Below are 20,511 nucleotides of genomic sequence, written 5' to 3'. Positions count from 1 at the left end.
GCTCACTGCAATCTCTGCCTCCCAGGTTCAAGCGATTCTCCCACCTCAGCCTCCCAAGGAGCTGGAATTACAGGCACTCACCATCATGCCTGGCTAATTTATATATATATAATTTTTTTTTTTCTTGAGACAGAGTCTCACTCTGTCGCCCAGGCTAAAGTGCAGTGGAGTGATCTCAGCTCACTGCAACCTCCATCTCCCGGGTTCGAGCAATTCTCTGCCTCAGCCTCCCAAGCAGCTGGGACTACAGGTGCCTGTCACCACGCCTGGCTAATTTTTGTATTTTTAGTAGAGACAGGGGTTTCACCAGGTTGGCCAGGCTGGTCTCGAACTCCTGACCTTGTTATCCACCTGCCTCGGCCTCCCAAAGTGCTGGGATTACAGGCGTGAGCCACCATGCCTGGCCTAAGAAAAAAACTTTTTAAATTAGCTGATCATGGTGGCCCACATCTGTAGTCCCTGCTACTCAGGAGGGTGAGGTGGGAAGAATTGCTTGAGCCTAGGAGTTTGAGGCTGCAGTGAGCTATGATCATGCCATGAGCTCCAGCCTGGGTAACAGAATGAGACCCTGTTTCAATAAAAAAACAAAACAAAACAAAACAGGAGTTGGAAGACAAAGTTTTGGAGAAGAAGTGAGATTCTCACTGGCCTGGAACACCAAGCAAGAGGGGGCTTGGGGCTGCCTGGGTTGCTGGGAAGAGCTGCCAAGGGACCTGTCCAGTCTGGGGAGTGGCCAGGCCAGCAGGGAAGACAGCAGGAGCATCCCTCCTCGCTGAGCATTGTCCCCATCTTTTCAAAATTTACAGGTCAGCTGCCAGGGAGGGAGCCACCCAGAGCAGAGGATGGGCTCACTCGGGTTATCTGGGATAATCACAGGTAACCTCAGTCTGTCTGAGGCAGCCTGAGGGTGGGGCAGAGAATTTCCCAGGAGCCCTGTGGGGTGGGGTGTGCCTGGCTGTGTGGGACCCGCTGGGCCTGGACAAGGCAACTCTGAGAGTTAAGGAGACCGAGCTAGCCCGTCCAGTCTGACCAGAAACCCAGGCTCAAGGTTGGGATATGAGGCCATGGGGGTGGATCCTAGCTCCAGACTCCCAGCCTCAGGGACAGGGCTGGCTTAGTCATCGTGGAACCACTGGGAAGTTGAGGGATGTGTGTGCCTGCCCCACCCTCCACCCCAGGGATGTCCAGAGAGTCATGAGAAAGAGGGACAATGACCAGGCGTAGTAGCTCATCACAGTACTTTGGGAGGCAGAGGCAGGAGGCTCACTTGAAATCAGGAATTGGAGACCAGCCTCAGCAACATAGCAAGACCGCATATCTGCAAAAAAAATTAAAAAATTAGCCAGGCATGGTGATGTACACCTATAGTCCCAGCTACTTGGGAGACTGAGGTGGGAAGATCACTTGAGCGCAGGAGTTCAGGGCTGCAGTGAGCTATGATCATGCCACTACATTGCAACCTGGGTGACAGAGTGAGACCCTGTCTCTAAAAAAACAAACAAAAGAAAAAAGAAAAAGAAGAAAGGCCGGGCTCACGCCTGTAATCCCAGCATTTTCAGAGGCTGAGGCTAATGGATAACTTGAGGCCAGGAGTTTGAGATCAGCCTGGCCAACATGGTGAAACCCAGTCTCTACTAAAAATACAAAAATCAGCCAGGCATGGTGGCACATGCCTGTAGTCCCAGGTACTGGGGAGGCTGAGGCAGGAGAATTGCTTGAACCTGGGAGGTGGAGGTTGCAGTGAACTGAGATGGCACCACTATATGGCAGCCTGGGTGGAAAAAAAAAAAAAAAAAGTCAAGTAAAAGAAAGAGGCACAAGCCTGGGAGAAAGGAGGGGAACCAATGAGGATCCCAGGCATATGGAGATACAGCAGTGCCCACTCAGTGCTCAGAGAACAAAGGCCCTCCCATGAACACCCCCAATTATAAGTGGCCTCATCATAGCACTGCTGCCCTGCCCCTGCCAGAGCTGCAAAGCAAAGCAGAGAGAGGTTACATTATAGACATGTAACAAATGTTCTTATGTACGCCATACACATGCAAAAATAACTGATTTTCTTGAGACTGGGCCTTGCTTTGTTACCCAGGCTGGAGTGCAGCGACATGATCATAGCTCACTGCAGCCTCAAACTCCTGGGCTCAAGCCACCCTCCCGCCTCAGCCTCTAGAGTAGCTGGGACTACAGGTGTGCGCCACCACACCTGGCTAATTTTTTGCAGAGATGGGGGTGTGGTGGTCTTGCCATGTTGCATAGGTTGGTCTCGAACTCCTAGCCTCAAGAGATCATCCCACCTCAGCCACTCAAAGCTTTGGAATTACAGGCATCAGCCACTTTGCCTGGCTTAATTTTTTTTTTTTTTTTTCAGATGGAGTCTCAAAGTCTGGAGCAACGAAACCTCCTCCTCCCGGGTTCCTGATTCTCCTGAGTCAGCCTCCTGAGTAGCTGGGGCTACAGGTGCGTGCCACCACCACCAGCTAATTTTTGTATTTCTAGTAGAGTCAGGGTTTCACCATGTTGTCCAGGCTGGTCTCGAACTCCTGACCTCAAGTGATCCACCTGCCTCGACCTCCCAAAGTGTTGAGATTACAGGCGTGAGCCACTGCACCCTCTGAAACCCATGGTGAAACCCTGTCTCTACTAAAAATACAAAAAGTAGCCCGGTGTGGTGGCACACGCCTGTTGTCCAGCTACTCGGGAGGCTGAGGCAGGAGAATCATTCGAACCTGGGAGGTGGAGGTTGTAGTAAGCTGAGATCACACCACTGCACTCCAGCCTGGGCGACAGAGTGAGACTCCGTCTCAAAAAAGAAAAAGAAAAAGAAAAAAAACCTCCCAGACTGAAGAGAAGGCTTTGGTAGATCCAGGGGCATGCACCCTCAGCTTCCCCCTCCAAACTGGCTTCATATCCAACCCTCATGGGAGGGAATTTCTGGTCCCAAACAGCATGACAGCACTTTGAAAATTCCAGTATCTGTTTATAAGGTAGTGTCCGCAGGGATTTGGAAGGTGTCTGGAGAACGCGTGGAAGGCAGCGCGCAGACTTTAGTGGCCTCCCCCAGCCAGCAGCACGAAGGGGTAAAAGGGTCCCAAGAGCCCCACCCCACCTACCGCCACCTCATCCTGAGTCTGAGAGCTGCAGCCCGCACAGACCAGGCAGTGAGTAATTGCAGGTTTGCTTCAAGCCTTCCGGGTCGTGAGAAACCAAACAAAGTTTCACTCCGGAAGGGCGCGCCTCGGCAGCAGGGGAGAGAAGGAAGGGGGTTGGGGGTGGGGTGGTCTCAGGTGGAGGTTGGCAGCGAGCTGGCCTGGAGCCCAGGCTCCAGAGCTTAACCAAGCCCCAGCTGCTGGGCCCCGGCCCCTCTGGCCTCTGACACGCCCCTGACTAGGCGGCCTCCCGACAGGCCCTCCCTGCCCCCCGGTCTAAAGGCTGAAGCAATGAGCCATTTCCTTTCCCGTGAACTCAGCCAGGGCCCCGCTGATTGCAGACACCACCAGCAAGGATGGGTACCGGGAAATGGCTGGGGCAGAGGGAGGAGATTGCAGCAGCCTCTCCAGTCTAGCAGTTTGATCATGCTCAGTAAATAATGTTTACAAAACAAGTAAATAAACAAGTGAGGGTGGGGCGCAGTGGCTCACGCCTGTAATCCCAGCACTTTGGGAGGCTGAGACAGGTGGATCACGAAGTCAGAAGTTCAAGATCAGCCTGGCCAAGATGGTGAAACCACATCTCTACTAAAAATACAAAAATTAGCCGGGCATGGTGGTGCACACCTGTAATCCCAGCTCCTCAGGAGGCTGAGGCAGAGAATTGCTTGAACCCGGGAGGCGGAGGTTGCAGTGAGCCGAGATCGCGCCTTGCACTCCAGCCTGGGTGACAGAACGAGACTCCATCTCAAAATAAATAAATTTAAATAAACAAGTGAACAACAGCAAACAAAAAACTTTGTCTTTACCCAGCCCCTGGACTGAGCGTGCACAGATTGACCCCTGGGGAAGTGTTCATCCTGCAGAAAGGGGAGAAGAGAGGAAAATGAAGTGACCTGGCAAATGATTCTAAGAGGGAACCTGGTGAGTGATCAGCCCTGGATATGAGGAAAGAGAAAACAGGTAGCCCAGGAGTGGCAAGGAGACCTGGGGTGCGGCTCTCAGCTCCCAGAAGGAGCTGGTTCCTTATCTGAGAACCAGAGATAGAAGCTGGGTTTAAGCAAAAGTTCACCAACCTGGACAAAGGTCCTCACACTCTCCTCCTCCCCGCCGAAAAGAAAAGAAAAGAAGAAAAATCCGGCCGGGCGTGGTGGCTCACACCTGTAATCCCAGCACTTTGGGAGGCCGAGGCGGGCAGATCATGAGGTCAGGAGTTCGAGACCAGCCTGACCAACATGGTGAAACCCCGTCTCTACTAAAAAAAAAAAAAAAAAAAAAAAAATTAGCTGGGCACAGTGGTGCACGCCTGTAATCCCAGCTACTCAGGAAGCTGAGGCAGGAGAATTGCTTGAACCTGGGAGGCGGAGCTTTCAGTGAGCCAAGATTGGGCCATTGCACTCCCACCTGGGCGACAGAGCAAGACTCCGTCTCAAAAAAAAAAAAAAAAAATCCAGGAGAGGAAGAATGTCAATGGGCTTTGCTTTACTGGACAGGGTAACCCGGGACACTTTGTTTAACCACTCTGTGCCTCAGTTCCCCTCAGTTCCCTCATCTGTAAAATGGGGCTAATGAAAGTGCCTACCTGGTGGGGCACAGTGGCTCACACCTGTAATCTCAGCACTTTGGGAGGCTGAGGCAGGCAGATCACCTGAGGTCAGGAGTTCCAAGACCAGCCTGGCCAACATGGTGAAACCCCATCTCTGCTAAAAATACAAAAATTAGCTGGGCGTGGCGGTGCATGCCTGTAATCCCATCTACTTGGGAAGCTGAGGCAGGAGAATTGCTTGAACCTGGGAGGCAGAGGGTTCAATGAGCTGATATCGCGTCACTGCACTCCAGCCTGGGCAACAGAACAAGACTCCACTTCAGAAGGGAAAAAAAAAAGGCCGAGCGTGGTGGCTCACACCTGTAATCCCAGAACTTTAGGAGGCCAAGGCGGGCGGATCACCTGAGGTTGAGAGTTCGAGACCCACATGGCGAAACCCCCCCTCTCTACTAAAAATATAAAATTAGCCGGGCATGGTGCCCATGCCTGTAATCCCAGCTGCTCAGGAGGCTGAGGCAGGAGAATCACTTGAACCCAGAGGCAGAGGTTGCGGTGAGCTGAGACCATGCCATTGCACTCCAGCCTGGGCAACAAGAGTGAAACTCCGTCACGGGGGGAAAAAAAGGCCTACTTTAGGGCTGGGCTGGGCACGGTGGCTCATTCCTGTAACCTCAGCACTTTGGAAGGCCGAAGGCGGGAGGATCACTTGAGCCCAGGAGTTAAAGACCATCCTGGGCAACATAGCAAGACCCCTAAAAAAAAAAAAGAGTGAAGTGCCTACTTTTTATCCTGACCCAGGCTTGTGGTGAGGATTAAACAAATGCATGGAAGTGACGAAGTACAGCATACCTTCAGGGCCTGGGGCTGCCATAAGCATCAGTAAGTCTCTCTCTTGACTATGGGAGAGGTTATCTTACCTGTAAAAAACCGGAAGCCTCCAGGGCAGAAGCAAAGGCCCCAGGGCCTTTGGAGGCTCTCGGAATCTTCCGAGGGCATTTCTCAGACTCTCTGTGTAAACAGAGGGGACTTGGCTTGAAGCCTCAATTAACACAGCAGTTAATTCCCCCAACATGACTTCTCAGGGCTCCCAGGAGAAACAAACCATTTCCAAGGCTCCCAGCCCACTCCTGCCCCTTAGGGAGCTCCTAGACTGCCGTGTCCTCTTGGTAGGCCCTTGGGAGAACTTCTACAAGCCAAGGGAAACTGAGACCCAGGCTGCCAAGGGAACTGACTCAGGGATCGTGGCCCCTAGATAAGCCCAGCAAGGCAGCTAGAACAGTGGTTTGCAGACATGGCTGTTCCTTGGATTCACCTAGGATGCCTGGGTTCCCCGACCCCATCCCTGTCCATGCCCTGGAGATCCTGGTGTAACCTATCTGGGGAAAAGCCTTGAACGTCTCTGAGCTCAGTGCACAGGCTTCTCCCAGGCTAGCCCTGCCCCGTCCCTGACTGCACAGCCCTCAGCAATAGAGGAGAAAGCCCTGTAACTCCATCAAGTGAGAAAAGGTGTGATTCACCTCACCCCTCCTAAGCACACTCACAAAAGCCTCAATTAACACAACAGTTAATTCCCGAAACAAGATTTCCCCTCGGGCTGCCTCTGCCCCTTCCCACAAGGCGGGACCTGGGAGGTGCTCCCTGCAGCTGCACCCCGAGGAAAGGGTTAACAGGAAGTGCCTGGCGTCCTGCAGCCACAGAAGCCCCATTGTTCTTCAGCCTGTCCCCTCCCCCTGGTCCAGGAAGACCCTCTGGGGAGCCCCTTCCAAGGGGCCGTGGAGTCTCTCCAGGCTGAAGGCCAGCCCATCGGGAGAGTGTGCACAGGAAAAGGAAACCGGCTGGGTGCGGGCTGGGGAGGCACAGCTGTCACTGACGCACCTTGGGCGGGGGGCAATTTCCGAGGAGGGGCGCTCCACCTTGCCCGCCTGGTGTATGTGGGAGGGGGTCAGCCCTCCCTGCAGTCCCCATCTGGAAGCTAAGAGCCTTTGATATGGGGTTCTTAGGTAAAACTGGATCCTCTGCCTCTCTCCAGCCATGCCCCCGCTCCACCCCAAGCATCCCTGGGTCCGAAAGTTTAACATCCCACCCCTCCTCCATCTGATTTCAGATCACTCCCTGTCAGCTTTTTCTGATTAACTGTGCTGGGTGGGGTGGCCTGGATTGGGGGTGGGGGGGTTGCAGGAAGGAGAACTGTTGGCAATTCCCTGGGAGCCCGAGGGGGCGGGCTGGCTGAGGGTGAGCAGCTGGCAACCAGACAGGCCGAGGCCCTGGGTGGACAGGCCGAGGAGGAAATTAATTGGTGCCAGTCGGGTGGCCAGCCGGCTGGGATGACGGCACCCCCGGGGGCCCGGCCAGCCGCCGAGGTGCGGGAGAGCTGGGGGATGGGGGACAGTGAATGCTGGGATTATGTCTTAACTAAGACTCAACAGTGTACTGGGGGAGGGGCCAATTGGGCCAGGAGGCTCGAAGACGGTGCAGGGAAGGGCAGCAGGGCTAGGGCCCCTGAGGGTTTCTTCTGAGAAAGGGATTCACCAAAGGGCCAGGCGGGGAGCACGATATGGGGAGGCCTCAGCTCCTGAGCTCAGCTCACTTGGACATGTTTGGGGAGACACAAGCTCCCCTTAACACAGACGTGGGTGGGATGACCCCCTAGGCTGAGCCTCAGGAAACAGGAAAGGTCCTAGTCAGAGCGCTTGTGGACAGAGTTGGGCTTTCCTGGACAAACGTGGGGGCTCTGAACTCATCTGGACACAGGTAGAGAAGATCTGGGCTCCCCCAAACACAGGTGTGTGGATCTGAGCGCCACTAGACACGGCTGTGAGGGTTGTGGGCTCCCCTAGACACTAAAAAACCGGGGAAGGTGTAGGCTTTCCAGAACACGCGGGTTCTGAGCTCCCCTGGACAGAGGTGTGAGGTTCGGGGCTCCCTGAATACACGTGGAGGCTTCAGCAACCCCCAACCCAAAGAGTAGTGTGAGCCTCAAACTCGCAAGTCTCATTACTCTTTCATTCTCTCGGCCCTTTTTCCCTGATTGGGAGCCGAACCCCCAAGGGCGGTGCCGAAGCCACGACTTCCCATTGCCTCTGACGCCCCCGGGACCTGGGCGCGACCCCCGCCTCCGCCTTCCCGCTGGGCCGCAAGCTCCGCTCCCGCCTCCCTGGGGCGGGCAGGGCGGGTCCGGAAAGGGGGCGTGGCCCGGGCAACTGACTACGCGGGGAGTTCTTGGAAGTCGCGGGTTGCAGCGCGCGGGGACGGAGCCCGGGGAAAAGCCAAAGGCGGGAGTCAATTTGCATGCACCGCCCTTGGGCGTGATAGACACAGGATGGCTCCGCCCTGCATAGTGACGACTTACCCACCTCCAACGCTCGGCCTCCCGCTCACATTTCCTTGGCAAGATCAAATCCCCACCCTGCCTGGCTAGCAACTGGGCCGCGGCGTGGCCTGCGTCGTCCCTGCCCTCGGGCGGGTGGACTTCGCCCAAGGTCCTGGAACCGGGTAAACCGGTCTGGGTGCTGCTTCTGGATTGGTCCCGACCTGTGGCCCGGCCCTTTCCCAGATCTACAGAGGCTGAACTGGGGCGCCCTTCCTTTGGGTCCTGCACGGCAGGGCAGGGCAGAGTGGGGAGGAGGCTTCGGGATAGAGGACCCGACTAGAGCTGTCCTTTACTTGCTGTCTTGCAGAGCGAAACTCTGTGGGCCTGTTTCCTCATATATACACAGTGGACGTTAAGAGGACAGATCTCAAACGAAGGTTGCAAAGGCATCATTCATTCACAAAAACCGCTTAACCATCTGCTAGACTTGGAGGCAGTAGGCTACAAGAGGAAACTAACTCAGAAACAACGGTTTAATTCTACAAAGGTAAAATTGCACTTGTGATAAGTATTAACAACAAAAAAAATTTTTTTTTTGAGACTGAGTCTCACTGTCACCCAGGCTGGAGTGCATTGGCGCTATCTCAGCTCACTGCAACCTCAGCCCCCCGGCCCCGGGTTCAAACGATTCTCCCATCTCACCCTTCCGAGCAGCTGGAACTACAGGTGCGCGCCACCACGCCTGGCTAATTTTTGTATTTTTAGTAGAGATGGGGTTTCACTATGTTGGCCAGGCTGGTCTCAAACTCCTGACCTCAAGTGATCCGCCCACCTCAGCCTCCAAAAATGCTGGGATTACAGGCATGAACCACCACTCCCAGCCCCGCAAAAATTTATTTTATTATTATTTTTTGAGATGAAGTCTTGCTCTGTCGCCCAGGCTAAAGTGAAGTGGCTTGACCTTGGCTCACTGCAACCTCCGCCTCCCGGGTTCAAGCGATTCTCCTGCCTCAGCCTCCCAAGAGGTGGGATACAGGCTCCTGCCACCACGCCCGGCTAATTTTTGTATTTTTAGTAGAGATGAGGTTTCACCATATTGGCCAGGCTGGTCTCGAGCTCCTGAACTTGTGATCAGCCCACCTTGGCCTCCCAAAGTGCTGGGATTACAGGTGTGAGCCACTGCGCCTGGTCTCTTTATTTTTCTTGAGACAGAGTATTGCTCTGTCGCCCAGCTGGAGTGCAGTGGTGCCATCTCGGCTCACTGAAACCTCCTCCTCCAAGGTTCCAGCAATTCTCCTGCCTCAGCCTCTGGAGTAGCTGGGACTACAGGCGCGTGTTACCATGCCTGGCTAATTTTTGTATTTTTAGTAGAGATGGGGTTTCACCTTATTGGCCAAGTTGGTCTTGAACTCCTGACCTCGTGATCCTCCTGCCTCGGTCTCCCAAAGTGCTGGCATTACAGGCGTGAGCCACCATGCCTGGCCAAATGTTTTAAATAAAGTAGCTCTTGATCCGAGTGTCAAATATAGGGGTCTTGCCTCCCATCAGAGACTGGTTAAATAAATAAATAAAAAATACCAGCCTGGGCAACATGGAAATTCCATCTCTACAAAAAAAATAAAAAATTAGCCAGGCATCGTGGTGTGTGCCTGGGGTCTCAGCTATGCTGGAAGCTGAGATGGGAGGATCCCTTAAGCACTAGACTTTGAGGCTGCAGTGAGACTTGGATCATGCCACTACACTCCAGCCTGGGCGACAAAGCAAGACCCTGTCTCAAAAATAGATTAATTAATTAAAATAAAATAAAATAGGCCAGGTACGGTGGCTCATTGCTTGTAATCTCAGCACTTTGGGAGGCTGAGGTGGGCGGATCAGGAGATCGAGACCATCCTGGACAACATGGTGAAACCCCATTTCTACTAAAAATACAAAAATTAGCTAGGTGTGATGGTGGGAGCTTGTAATCCCAGCTACTCGGGAGGCTGAGGCAGGAGAATCACTTGAACCCGGGAGGTGGAGGTTGCAGTGAGCTGAGATCGCACCACTGCACTCCAGCCTGGGTGACAGAGAGAGACTCCATCTCAAAAAATAAAAATAAAAAATAAAATAAAGCAGTCCTTAGGCCAAAAGAGGGTTAGACAGGGAACACTTCCCTGAGGATTTGCCCCTTGAGCTGAGCTGGCTTCACTAGGTGAGCAAGGAAGCTGAAAGATCTTCAGGAGGTCACGGCATATCCAAAGGCCATGTGGCTGAGAAGGCTGTGGAAGTATGAGGAACAAAAAGCAGGTCCATGTGGCCAGAGGGTGATGCACGATTCATCCAGAGATGGGATGGCCCCAGATCAAGCAGGGCCTTGCAGATCATCATAGGAGTTTGTCCCTCTTCCAGAAGCAGAATTTTCCATATTCTGGGACAGTGTGGCAAAATAATTCAAGGTTATTTATTTATTTATTTATTTTTTTGAGACAGTCTCACTCTGTTGCCCAGGCTGGAGTGCCGTGGTATGATCTTGACTCACTGCATCCTCTGCCTCCCGGGCTCAAGCAGTTCTCCTGCCTCAGCCTCCCAAGTCGCTGGGACTACAGGCACTCACCACCATGCCCGGCTAATTTTTGGATTTTTATTAGAGGTGATGTTTCACCATGTTGGCTAGACTGGCCTCAAACTCCTGACCTCAGGTGATCTGCCCACCTCGGCCTCCCAAAGTGCTGAGATTACAGGCGTGAGCCACTTCGCCCAGCCCAATTAAATGTTATTTAAATACCGTGGACTGGATCTCTCCAAATTTCTCCCTTGTCAACTTGCATCCCCCTTCTCAGCCCAAGCGTAGTTTTCTTCCCTTGGAAACAATGTGTCGTTAAGGCTGGCTAATCTCTCTTTGAAACTATTAAACCTGTTACTGTTTCAGCAGGATCTTTTGACATTGTTTTATTTTCATTGTAACCTTTTAAAAAACTGTTACTTTCTAAATAGGGAGAGTGATTAATAAGTGGGTTAAGGCAAAGAAAACTATTACATGAATACAGTTAGCTGGGCATGGTGTCACAGGCCTGCGGACCCAGCTCCTCCAGAGGCTGAGGTGGGAGGACTGCTTGAGCCTAGGCAGTGGAGGCTGCAGTGAGCTATGATGGCGCTACTGTTCTCCAGCCTGGGCAACATAGCAAGACCCTGTCTATAAATGATAATAATAATAGTACAGTAGTTATGAAAATATCACAAATATCCTGACCCCTCAACCATCTGAGGTTTGAGAAATTCTAAGAGTCATGTAGAAGCCACTGATTTAATGAAATGATAAACATTAAGCATGTAACACCTGTTTACCCAAAACAACCTCATTCACTCATTCAGGCTCAGGCTGGACATTGGTAGAATTAACAGAATTAACTTCTGAGTTAGGGCACAAATCCTAAGTAAAAAATAAATACGTCCAGGTGCAGTGGCTCACGCCTGTAATCCCAGCACTTTGGGAGGCTGAGGCAGGCAGATCACTTGAGCTCAGGAGTTCCAGACCAGCCTGGGCAACATGGTGAAACCCTGTGTCTGCAAAAAATATACAAATTAGCCAGGCGCAGTGGTGTGCACCTGCAATCCCAGCTACTCAGGAGGCTGAGGTGGGAGAATCTCGTGAACCTGTTAGGAAGATATTGCAGTGAGCCAAGATCATGCCACTGCACTCCAGCCTAGGCAATAGAGCAAGACCCTGTTAGAAAAGAAAGAGCCAGGCGCGGTGGCTCATGCCTGTAATCCCAACACTTTGGGAGGCTGAGGCGGGCGGATCACGAGGTCGAGATGGAGACCATCTTGGCCAACATGGTAAAACCCCGTCTCTACTAAAATACAAAAAATTTCGGCCAGGTGCGGTGGCTCATTCCTGTAATCCCAGCACTTTGGGAGGCCGAGGTGGGTGGATTGCCTGAGGTCAGGAGTTTGAAACTAGCCTGGCCAACATGGTGAAACCTCGTCTTTACTAAAAATACAAAAATTAGCCAGGCATGGTGGCGGGTGCCTGTAATCCTAGCTACTCAGGAAGCTGAGGCAGGAGAATTGCTTGAACCCAGGAGGTGGAGGTTGCAGTGAGCCAAGATTGCACCACTGCACTGCAGCCTGGGTGACAGAGCAAGACTTCGTGTCAAAAAGAAAAAAAAAATTAGCTGGGCTTTCGGCTTGGAGGAGCCCAAGGTGCAGCTTTCTTCGGTTGTCCAGAATCCAGGTTTTTCCGACACCAATCACCTCCACCATGCTGCCAAAGTTCAACCCCAACGAGATCAAATTTGTATACCTGAGGTGCACTCGGGGTGAAGGGGGTGCCACTTCTGCACTAGCCCCCAAGATCGGCCCCCTGGGTCTGTCTCCAAAAAAGCTTGGTAATGACCTTGTCAAGGCAACGGGGTGACTGGAAGGGCCTGAGGATTACAGTGAAACTGACCATTCAGAACAGACAGGCCCAGATTGAGGGAGTGCCTTCTGCCTCTGCCCTGATCATCAAAGCCCTCAAGGAACCACCAAGAGACAGAAAGAAACAGAAAAACATTAGACACAATGGGAATATCACTTTTGATGAGATCGTCAACATTACTCGACAGATGCGGCACCGATCTTTAGCCAGAGAACTCTCTGGAACCATCAAAGAGATCCTGGGGACTGCCCAGTCTGTAGGCTGTAATGTTGATGGCTGCCACCCTCGTGACATCATAGATGACATCAACAGTGGTGATGGCTGGGCGCGGTGGCTCACGCCTGTAATCCCAGCCCTTTGGGAGGCCGAGGCGGGCAGATCACGAGGTCAGGAGATCGAGACCATCCTTGCTAACAAGGTGAAACCCCGTCTCTACTAAAAATACAATACAAAAAAATTAGCCGGGCGTGGTGGCAGGCGACCGTAGTCCCAGCTACTCAGGAGGCTGAGGCAGGAGAATGGCGTGAACCCGGGAGGTGGAACTTGCAGTGAGCCGAGATCGCGCCACTGAACTCCAGCCTGAGCGACAGAGCAAGACTCCGACTCAAAAAAAAAACCCCAAAAAACCAGAAAAACCCACAGTGGTGCTGTGAAATGCCCAGCTAGTTAAGAAGCACAAAGAAAAATATTTCAATAAAGGGTCATTTGACAACTGGTGGGGAAAAAAAAAATTAGCCAGGTGTCGTGGTGTGCGCCTGTAGTCCCAGCTACTTCGGAGGCTGAGGCAGGGGAACTGCTTGAATCCGGGAGGCCGGGGTTGCAGTGAGCCGAGATTGCACCACTGTATTCCAGCCTGGCAACAGAGCGAGACTCTGTCAAAAACAAAAAAGAAAAGAAAAGAAAGAAGGAAGAAAAGAGAAGAAGAAAAAAAAGAAAAATTAGCTGGGTGTGGTGGCGTAGTCCCAGCTACTCCAGAGGCTGAGGTGGGAGGATTGCCTGAGCCCAGGAGCTCGAGGCTGCAGTGAACTGTAATCAAGCCACTGCACTCCAGCCTGGGTGATAGAGAGAGAGAGAGACTCTAGTTGAAAGAAAGAAAGGAAAGAAAGGAAGGGAAGGAGGGAGGGAAAGGAAAGAAAGAAAGAAAAAGGAAAGAAGAAGGAAGGAAGAAAGAAAAGAAAGAAAAAGAAAGAGAAAGAAAGAAAGAAAAAGAAATTAGCTGTGCATGGTGCCTGAGCCTGTGGTCCAACCTGCTTGGGAGGCTGAGGTGGGAGGATTGCTTGAGTCTGGGAGTTCGAGGCTACATGGCTACATTGAGCCATGATTGCACTGAAAACTCTTGGCCTCAAGTGATCCTCCCACCTCAGCCTCCTAAATTTTTGGGGTTACAGGCATGAACCACGGCACCCAGCACATTTAGCATTTTCTACGTGCCAGCACTCTGCTAGGTTTGTTGTAAAGATTACATGTGTAATCTCAATCCTTACAACAAACCTAAAAGGCAGGGACTATTATTGTCCCCAGTATACGGTTGGGGAAACAGGCCCAGAGAGGTCAAGTGACTCACTCAAGGATGCATAGCAAGAAAAAGAAAGTAGACCTGGTTGTTTCCCTCCCTCCAGAATATGTTCTTCTTCTTCTTCTTTTTTTGAGACAGAGTCTTCCTCTGTAGCCCAGGCTGGAGTGCAGTGACACCATCTCGGCTCACTGCAACCTCTGCCTCCTGAGTTCAAGTGATTCTCCTGCCTCAGCCTCCGGATAGCTGGGATTACAGGCGCCTGCCACCTTGCCTAGCTAATTTTTGTATTTTTAGTAGAGATGGGGTTTCACCATGTTGATCAGGCTGGTCTCGAACTCCTGACCTCAGGTGAGCCGCCCACCTCAGCCTTCCAAAGTGCTGGGATTACAGGCATGAGCCACCATGCCCGGCCCAGAATATGTGCTTCTTACCTGACTTCTGCAGCTGGCCTTTGTCACTCAGCATCATGTTTCTGGTACCGAATTATCTGTGTGGCCTGTGTGTGTAGTTCTGTCTGGCTCCGGCCTTTTATCCTCTGGGGAGGACCCATCTGGGAGGATGGGCATGTAGGCTGTGCTGTTTGCAGTTTGTGCCAATTTAGTACAAGCCAGCAGCAAACACCTTTCTGGAGTCTCCTGCAGCAGGCTTGGGGTTCCCTGCTGGAACCTGCTGGTCACAGGATGGGTGACCTTTTTAGTTTTCACAGCCATTGTCCAATCAATTAGTCCAGGCCTCACCAATGTTATTTGCTGTGACAAGGTTCAATGCTGCCTTTTCTGATGGGTCCAGTGGGGTCTTGGGGATGGGTGTGTCTTAAGGGGATGTGTCTGTAGTGTGTTTGTTCCAGCCCCATCTTCAGTCCCATCACTTTCAGTCCCCAGCCCCACGGTGGCCGGGCACCGGAAACCCCTAAGAGGCCCGGGCGGGGGCGGGGGTCGGCCAAGCCGCTTCCCGCGGAAGGAAGGGCCCGGCGGTTCCTGCGACAGGATGCGCGGCGAGGCCCCCTCCCCAGGGGCCCGGGACTTCCCTGAGCCTTGCCACGCTCGCGGGGGAGGAACTCCGACGCGGGTGCATTGAGCTACCGCCTGCGGTGTGGGGCTCCAGTGCCCCCACGTCCCCTGGGAGAGTTGGGTGGGTCAGGACTCGGAGTAGGTGGCGCCTTTTAAAAGTCCCCCCACGTGTTCCCAGGAAGGAATCAGGCAGCCGTGGGGGCGAGCTTGGCTGGAGAACGGTGAGAAGCTCTCCTTCACAATCCACACAGGAGGGGAAAGGGGGTGTGGGTTGGGCGGGAGGGGAGCCAAAGCTCCCAGATTCCACCAGCAGACGTTCTGAGGCTGGCTTGCCCCTCCTTCTACCCTGTGGCCACGGGGTCAGTTCCCCTGGGGTCATGGGAAGCCTGCGGCGGCAGAGCCAGCCGTCGGGGGGGGGGCGGGGCGAGCGCTTTCCCGGCGCCTCCCGCCGCCACCACTCCCCGCACCTGCGACTCCTTTGTCTTCCCGACAGGCCCCCTCCCTTCGCCCTGGGGCAACGCCCACAACCCCACTCCTAAACCTACGTGGGGTATATTGAAAGGGCTTTCTCCTTTCGGGGTGGTTATTCTAGAGCTGGGGAGTGACCCAAGAAAATAACTAGGGCTCTAATGGGCATTTTTAAAAACCTAATGCCGGGTGAAGCTGCTTAGAGGCCCATTTCACAGATGAGGAAACTGAGGCTGCACGTCCCTGCCTGAGACACACAACGATTCCTCGAGGAAGATACGGGAACTGGGGACTAAAGAGCCCTTCAAAGCTCACCCGCTCAGCTCCACCTGAGACTGTAGGGCCCCGGCCGCAGCTGATTCAGTTTGGTCTAGGGGGTGGGGGCGAGATCTACCACCTTTCAAGGCTTCAAAGTGCGTGCGATCGATCCCCAGCTCCGCTTGGGGCAGTGTGTTTAGCACTATTGTCTCAACTCAGAAAGCCCCGATCTCCCTGTCCCGGAGTTGTAGGACAATTTCAAGGGAACCCCCAAATCTGGGGGAGGCGGGACTCCACCAGTTAGGGAATGCCCGGTCAAGGAAAAGGGGGCCCAACCCTCTCTCGCCCACGTGGTAACCGGTCAGACCAGTTCTTGGGGCCCCAGCGAGCGGCTGCCAGCCCCTGACCCTTTAACCCCGCCCCTCCCCCACCACAGCAGAAAACCAGACAGCACCGGCTTTTTTACTCAAATGGTTTTTATTTTCCTATCTGACATTTCTAACAAAACGCCAGGTAGACGGAGTTAAAAAAAAGAATCCACCGCACGAAAGGTAAACAAAGCAGACCCTCAGAAACTCCCTGGCAAGGATGTTCCCCTCCCCAGATTGGCCCAGTTTCACCAGCAACTGGTCTCAGCTCAGCCTTATGCCTTTCCACTGACACCCCCCACCCCTCCACATTCTCGTGATTCAGACCAGGAACTTCTCGGCTGATTGTATCCGTGTGTCTGAGGGAGGGGCACGCTGGAACCTGGGAACCTACTGGGCACCTCTAATGCAGATGAGAAAAACTTGAATGTGAAACTAGATCAGTCCCCGCTCCCACCTGAAGGTGCAGAGGCGCGGGACATTAACCAGCAGCACGCGGGGGTGAAGTAACTCAGGCCACTCTCCTCCCCACTGCCCAGGGCGGGTGCACGCCCCAGAACCTCCTCCCAGGCCCCACACCCACGCAAGGCGACAGGAAGCTCCCCACGCCTGCCCCATGACGCAACGATGACCGCTTATACAAGTATGTCAGCGGAGGGGGAAGGGGAGTGCCTGGAATTCTCCGAGGTTGGAAACGCAAAACCAACTCTTGAAAAACCTTGAAAGGGCCAGCACAGCCCACAGTACAAAATGAAGTCCGACCCTGAGGAGATCTTTAAAAACAAACAAACAAAAAAATAAAAACACAAAACCCAAGCCTCCCTTCTCCCAGTCCAGAAGGAGAGCGAAAGGTTCACGTCCCAGTCCACTAAGACAGCACCTGTGGGCGCAGGTCTCTGCGGAAGGCGCCCGCGCCCCCGGCTCAGACTCCTCGGTGCCGTCCCTGCACACTGAAAGCGATGGCTCCCCGGGGACAGAGTCCCTCTCCGGGCCTCTCAGCAGCCCGGGCGGCGGCTTCTCTCCACGGTTTTCGCGGGCGCTTCCCCCGGGATGGAGGGGGGTGGCCTCGCCTCAGGTCTGCGCCCTCGGGCCGACGGTTCGACGCGCGCTCTGGGCTCCGGCAGCGCCGCTCGGGGTCCTCAGAAGGCCACCACGGCCCGCACGAGCACGTTGAGCATGCTGTCCGCCGGGCGGCAAGCGGGCTTTGCCTCGCACGCGGGCGGCGCCGTCGGAGGGGCCGCGGGGCTGCAGTTCAGGAGGCCGGAGAAGCGCCTCTGCAGGACGCGGGCCAGGTTGGGAAAGGCGCCCTCCGCTTGCGCCGGAGGGGGCTGCAGGCGATCGGCGACTTCGGATGACGCTCCCTCCTCTTCTTCCTTTTCTTCCAGACGGGCTTTCTTGCTCGGGACCAGTCCAGCGTCCCCGCCGTCGCTCAGGCTGCTGCTGCGTCGTTTGCGGCTGACTTTGGCGGGGCGCGGGGCACAGCAGGCGGAGGTCTCCTCGGCTGTCGGCGCCTCCTGCGTGTCCATTGGCTCCGGAGACGGGTGCTCACCGTCGGGGGTCGCTGTCTCGGCCGTGGACTCGGCTTCTCGGGGCGGGTGCAGGCGAGGGTCAGAGGGGAGGGCGGCCGGCAAGGACACCTCGGGCTCGAGGGCCTCCACCTTGGCCGAGAGGTAGAGCTCCCGGGCGCTGCGCATGACCAGCGACAGCTGCAGACTCCGGTGCAGCCGCAGGCCACCGCGCTGCATGCGAGAGTGATACATCTTCCACACCGACAGGGTCATGATGCGCTGTGCCTCTTTCTGCACTTCCATGGCGACTCGACGGCGACAGCGGCGGGGGCTCCCGGGAGGGACAGAGCAGGCAGCAGGTGCACTCCGGACAACGGGCTCGCTCACGCCTCTCTACACAAACCAACCCACGCAGTGACACTGCTAGGACGCTCTGCCCAGGCGCCCGCCACCCAGGCCCTTTTATACCCCCAGTGACGTCACTGAGACACCCCGCCCAACCGAAGGACGCATCCGGGCTTTCCAACTCGTCGCGGCCAGACACTCCTTAAAGAGACAGAATGCGATTTACCCAGCAGGGAAAGGGGACGGGAACCCTGGCGAGGAGGAGCGTCCCCCGCCTCCACGCTGAGCTTTCTGGGTGGGCTCCTTTCTCTGAGCCCCGCCGATGCATCAGCGCCTTGGCCCAAGGGAGGGGGGCCGGGGGTGGAGCTCACGGCCTACCCACATGCTCCCGTCTGGAGGCCCCAGTGGGTCGTGGGCAGCAAGTTTCCCTTCACACAGGGGAAGACCCGGGTTCCAGCCTGAACATCCCCTGTGGCCACTGTTCTTAGCATTTACCAGGTGTGTCTAATGAGTGTTTTCTGCACCAATAATCATGCTAACAGCGCTTACAACGTGCCAGGCTAGGTTAAGAGCTCTCCTTTTATCAATAATTCACCGATCCCCAGCCTCCACTCCTCGGAGGATAGTGTTCTATCTGCTTCCTTCAAGTGGGGAAACCAAGGCAGAGTCACTAGGCCAATATTTACTAAACAAACAATATTTGCTACTGCTGTGAAAGGGGGCCACTGGGGCCTCCAGCTCTTCGGTCTCCAGCGTACGCAAGCCCTTGCTTGTAGGCGGTGACCCGCCCCGGGCTACGGGTTCCCGTGATTCGTACCAAGCCATTCCCCCGCAGTTTCCCGCGACAGGAGCTCCACGGGTGGGTTCAGAGCTCGCACGGCTGCGAACCCGGCGCGCACGACAGTCCCCGTGAACACGTGGCTGCCGCCCCCCAAACAAGGGGGCCGAGTTCCGTCTCCGCGTTCGGGGAGGCGGGGTTAGGTTGGGAGCTGGAAACCCAGCAATGCAGAGACAGAGCAGATAGAAAATCTCCGCCCTACCCTCCGCTACGCGCCGTCACTCCAAGAAATACTAATTCCACTTCCTCCAAAAATAGGATGCAGAATTGTTCGAATGGCTCCATTCATTCCTGGTGCGGGCCCTTTAAGGGGTGGTGCGCCCCCCGCCCCCTTTCCGCCCGCACTGGCTCGCGGCGCCTTCCCGCCACCAGCGCCCGCTGACTTCCACAACTAAATTTGGACGGAGTGACGTAGGGCAGTCGCGCGGGCCGCTTCCGGTTGCCCATATTAGGACAGGGCCCGTGATCGCCTTAGCGGCCGGCGGCTGGGCTTCCGGGGGGGCGCGGAGGGGCGGGGCTTTGCGCTCCGGCCACGCCCCTCCCCATCCCCGACCCGGGCAGCCGGAGCAGGCTGGAACACCCAGGCTTCCTGACTCGCATTCCAGCCGGGTGGGTGAAGAGGAGAGTTTCATTTCCTTCCCTCCAGGGGCCAGGAAGGCATGACGCCAGGAAAGCACCCCGCAGCGGGTAGGGGCGACCTGAGGGCTCCCAGGGACGCCATCTCCCAGAGACGCTGCAGAACGACCCTGCATACACAGGAGACGACACGCTGAGGCCCCCTTCATCCCATCTCTCCCCTTCCCAATTATTTCCCCCATACAAGGCCCCCTCCCAGGTTATTCCTGACCCCTGCCCCACACTGATCTTCTCAGGCCTTGGGACACCCTCCCGTCCCGCCCTTCCCCCGCACGCTGGGAACTCAAAAGTTATTCCCCCCTAAAAGACCCTTCCCAAACTCGTCCCCATTCAACGATGGTGCCAGACTGCGACGACCTGCCGAAGACGCCCCCGTCCCCACCCCGCTAACCTTACCACGGAGACCCCACAATGATTTCCCCAGCCCAGGCGCTATCTCTGAGACCCCACGCAGCAACTCTGACGCGCAAGAGGGCGACCCTCCGAGGACTCCCTCAGATAACCCGCCCACCCTCCAGGGGAGACCAGGCCCCCTATCACTCAAAAAAAGTGCTTTCCCGAAGCTCCCCAACACACAGCGCCACTGTCACACATAGGGACGACCCTGAGTCCCTCCGCTGATATTCCTGGCCCCTACCCAGACGGAGACCCCACACACAGAGGGCCCCCCTGGAGACCATCCTCAAAGCCACCACCCGCTACCCCCAGGCTCGCACCCAGAAAGACTCCGCGCTTCTGAAGAAACCCACCTCCACGCACGCTCTCAAAGGTGACCTCCCCCCGCCGCTGGCATATCTGGGACCCCCTCACGACCACCTCGCCCCAAGGCGACCTCGAGGTGCCCCCAACTCCGCCACTTCTCAGGAAAGAGAGATTGGGAGAATGCGGCAGAACTCCCCGGAGGAGCAGGCCCGCTCCTCACCGCGCCCCCGCAGGGAGAAGGGAGGACCACCTCTCCCCCAGACCCTAGCCAAACCTGACACTCGGAACCCTGGGATGGGACGATCTCCCAGGTGCCAGCTCAGGGAGTCCATGAAAAGCTTCAACGAATCGAATGAGCCCCTTCCCCAGCCATAATACCCAGCCGCCAGAGATGAGGGAGGCTATCATTATTTACATTGCCCGTGCCTGGAAGGGAAACTGAAGTTGCGCAGGAACAATCC

General features: G+C 55.2%; 1 protein-coding gene and 1 pseudogene across 1 annotated transcript; one reads left to right on the top strand and one right to left on the bottom strand.

Moving 5' to 3' along the window:
• Positions 1-11,836: 11,836 nt before the first annotated feature.
• Positions 11,837-13,942, top strand: LOC129394741 (large ribosomal subunit protein uL11-like; annotated as a pseudogene).
• Positions 13,943-16,111: 2,169 nt separating this feature from the next.
• Positions 16,112-19,973, bottom strand: IER2 (immediate early response 2). The gene has a single exon (XM_034944103.3). The coding sequence runs from the start codon at positions 17,830-17,832 to the stop codon at positions 17,161-17,163; it is 672 nt and encodes a 223-aa protein (XP_034799994.2). The 5' UTR covers positions 17,833-19,973; the 3' UTR covers positions 16,112-17,160.
• Between the last annotated feature and the right edge of the window lie 538 nt (positions 19,974-20,511).

This window comes from Pan paniscus, chromosome 20 (genome assembly GCF_029289425.2).
Source record: "Pan paniscus chromosome 20, NHGRI_mPanPan1-v2.0_pri, whole genome shotgun sequence".
Lineage (NCBI taxonomy): Eukaryota > Metazoa > Chordata > Mammalia > Primates > Hominidae > Pan > Pan paniscus.
The sequence above is the reverse complement of the archived record's forward strand: the minus strand, read 5'-3'. Positions and strand labels throughout refer to the sequence as shown.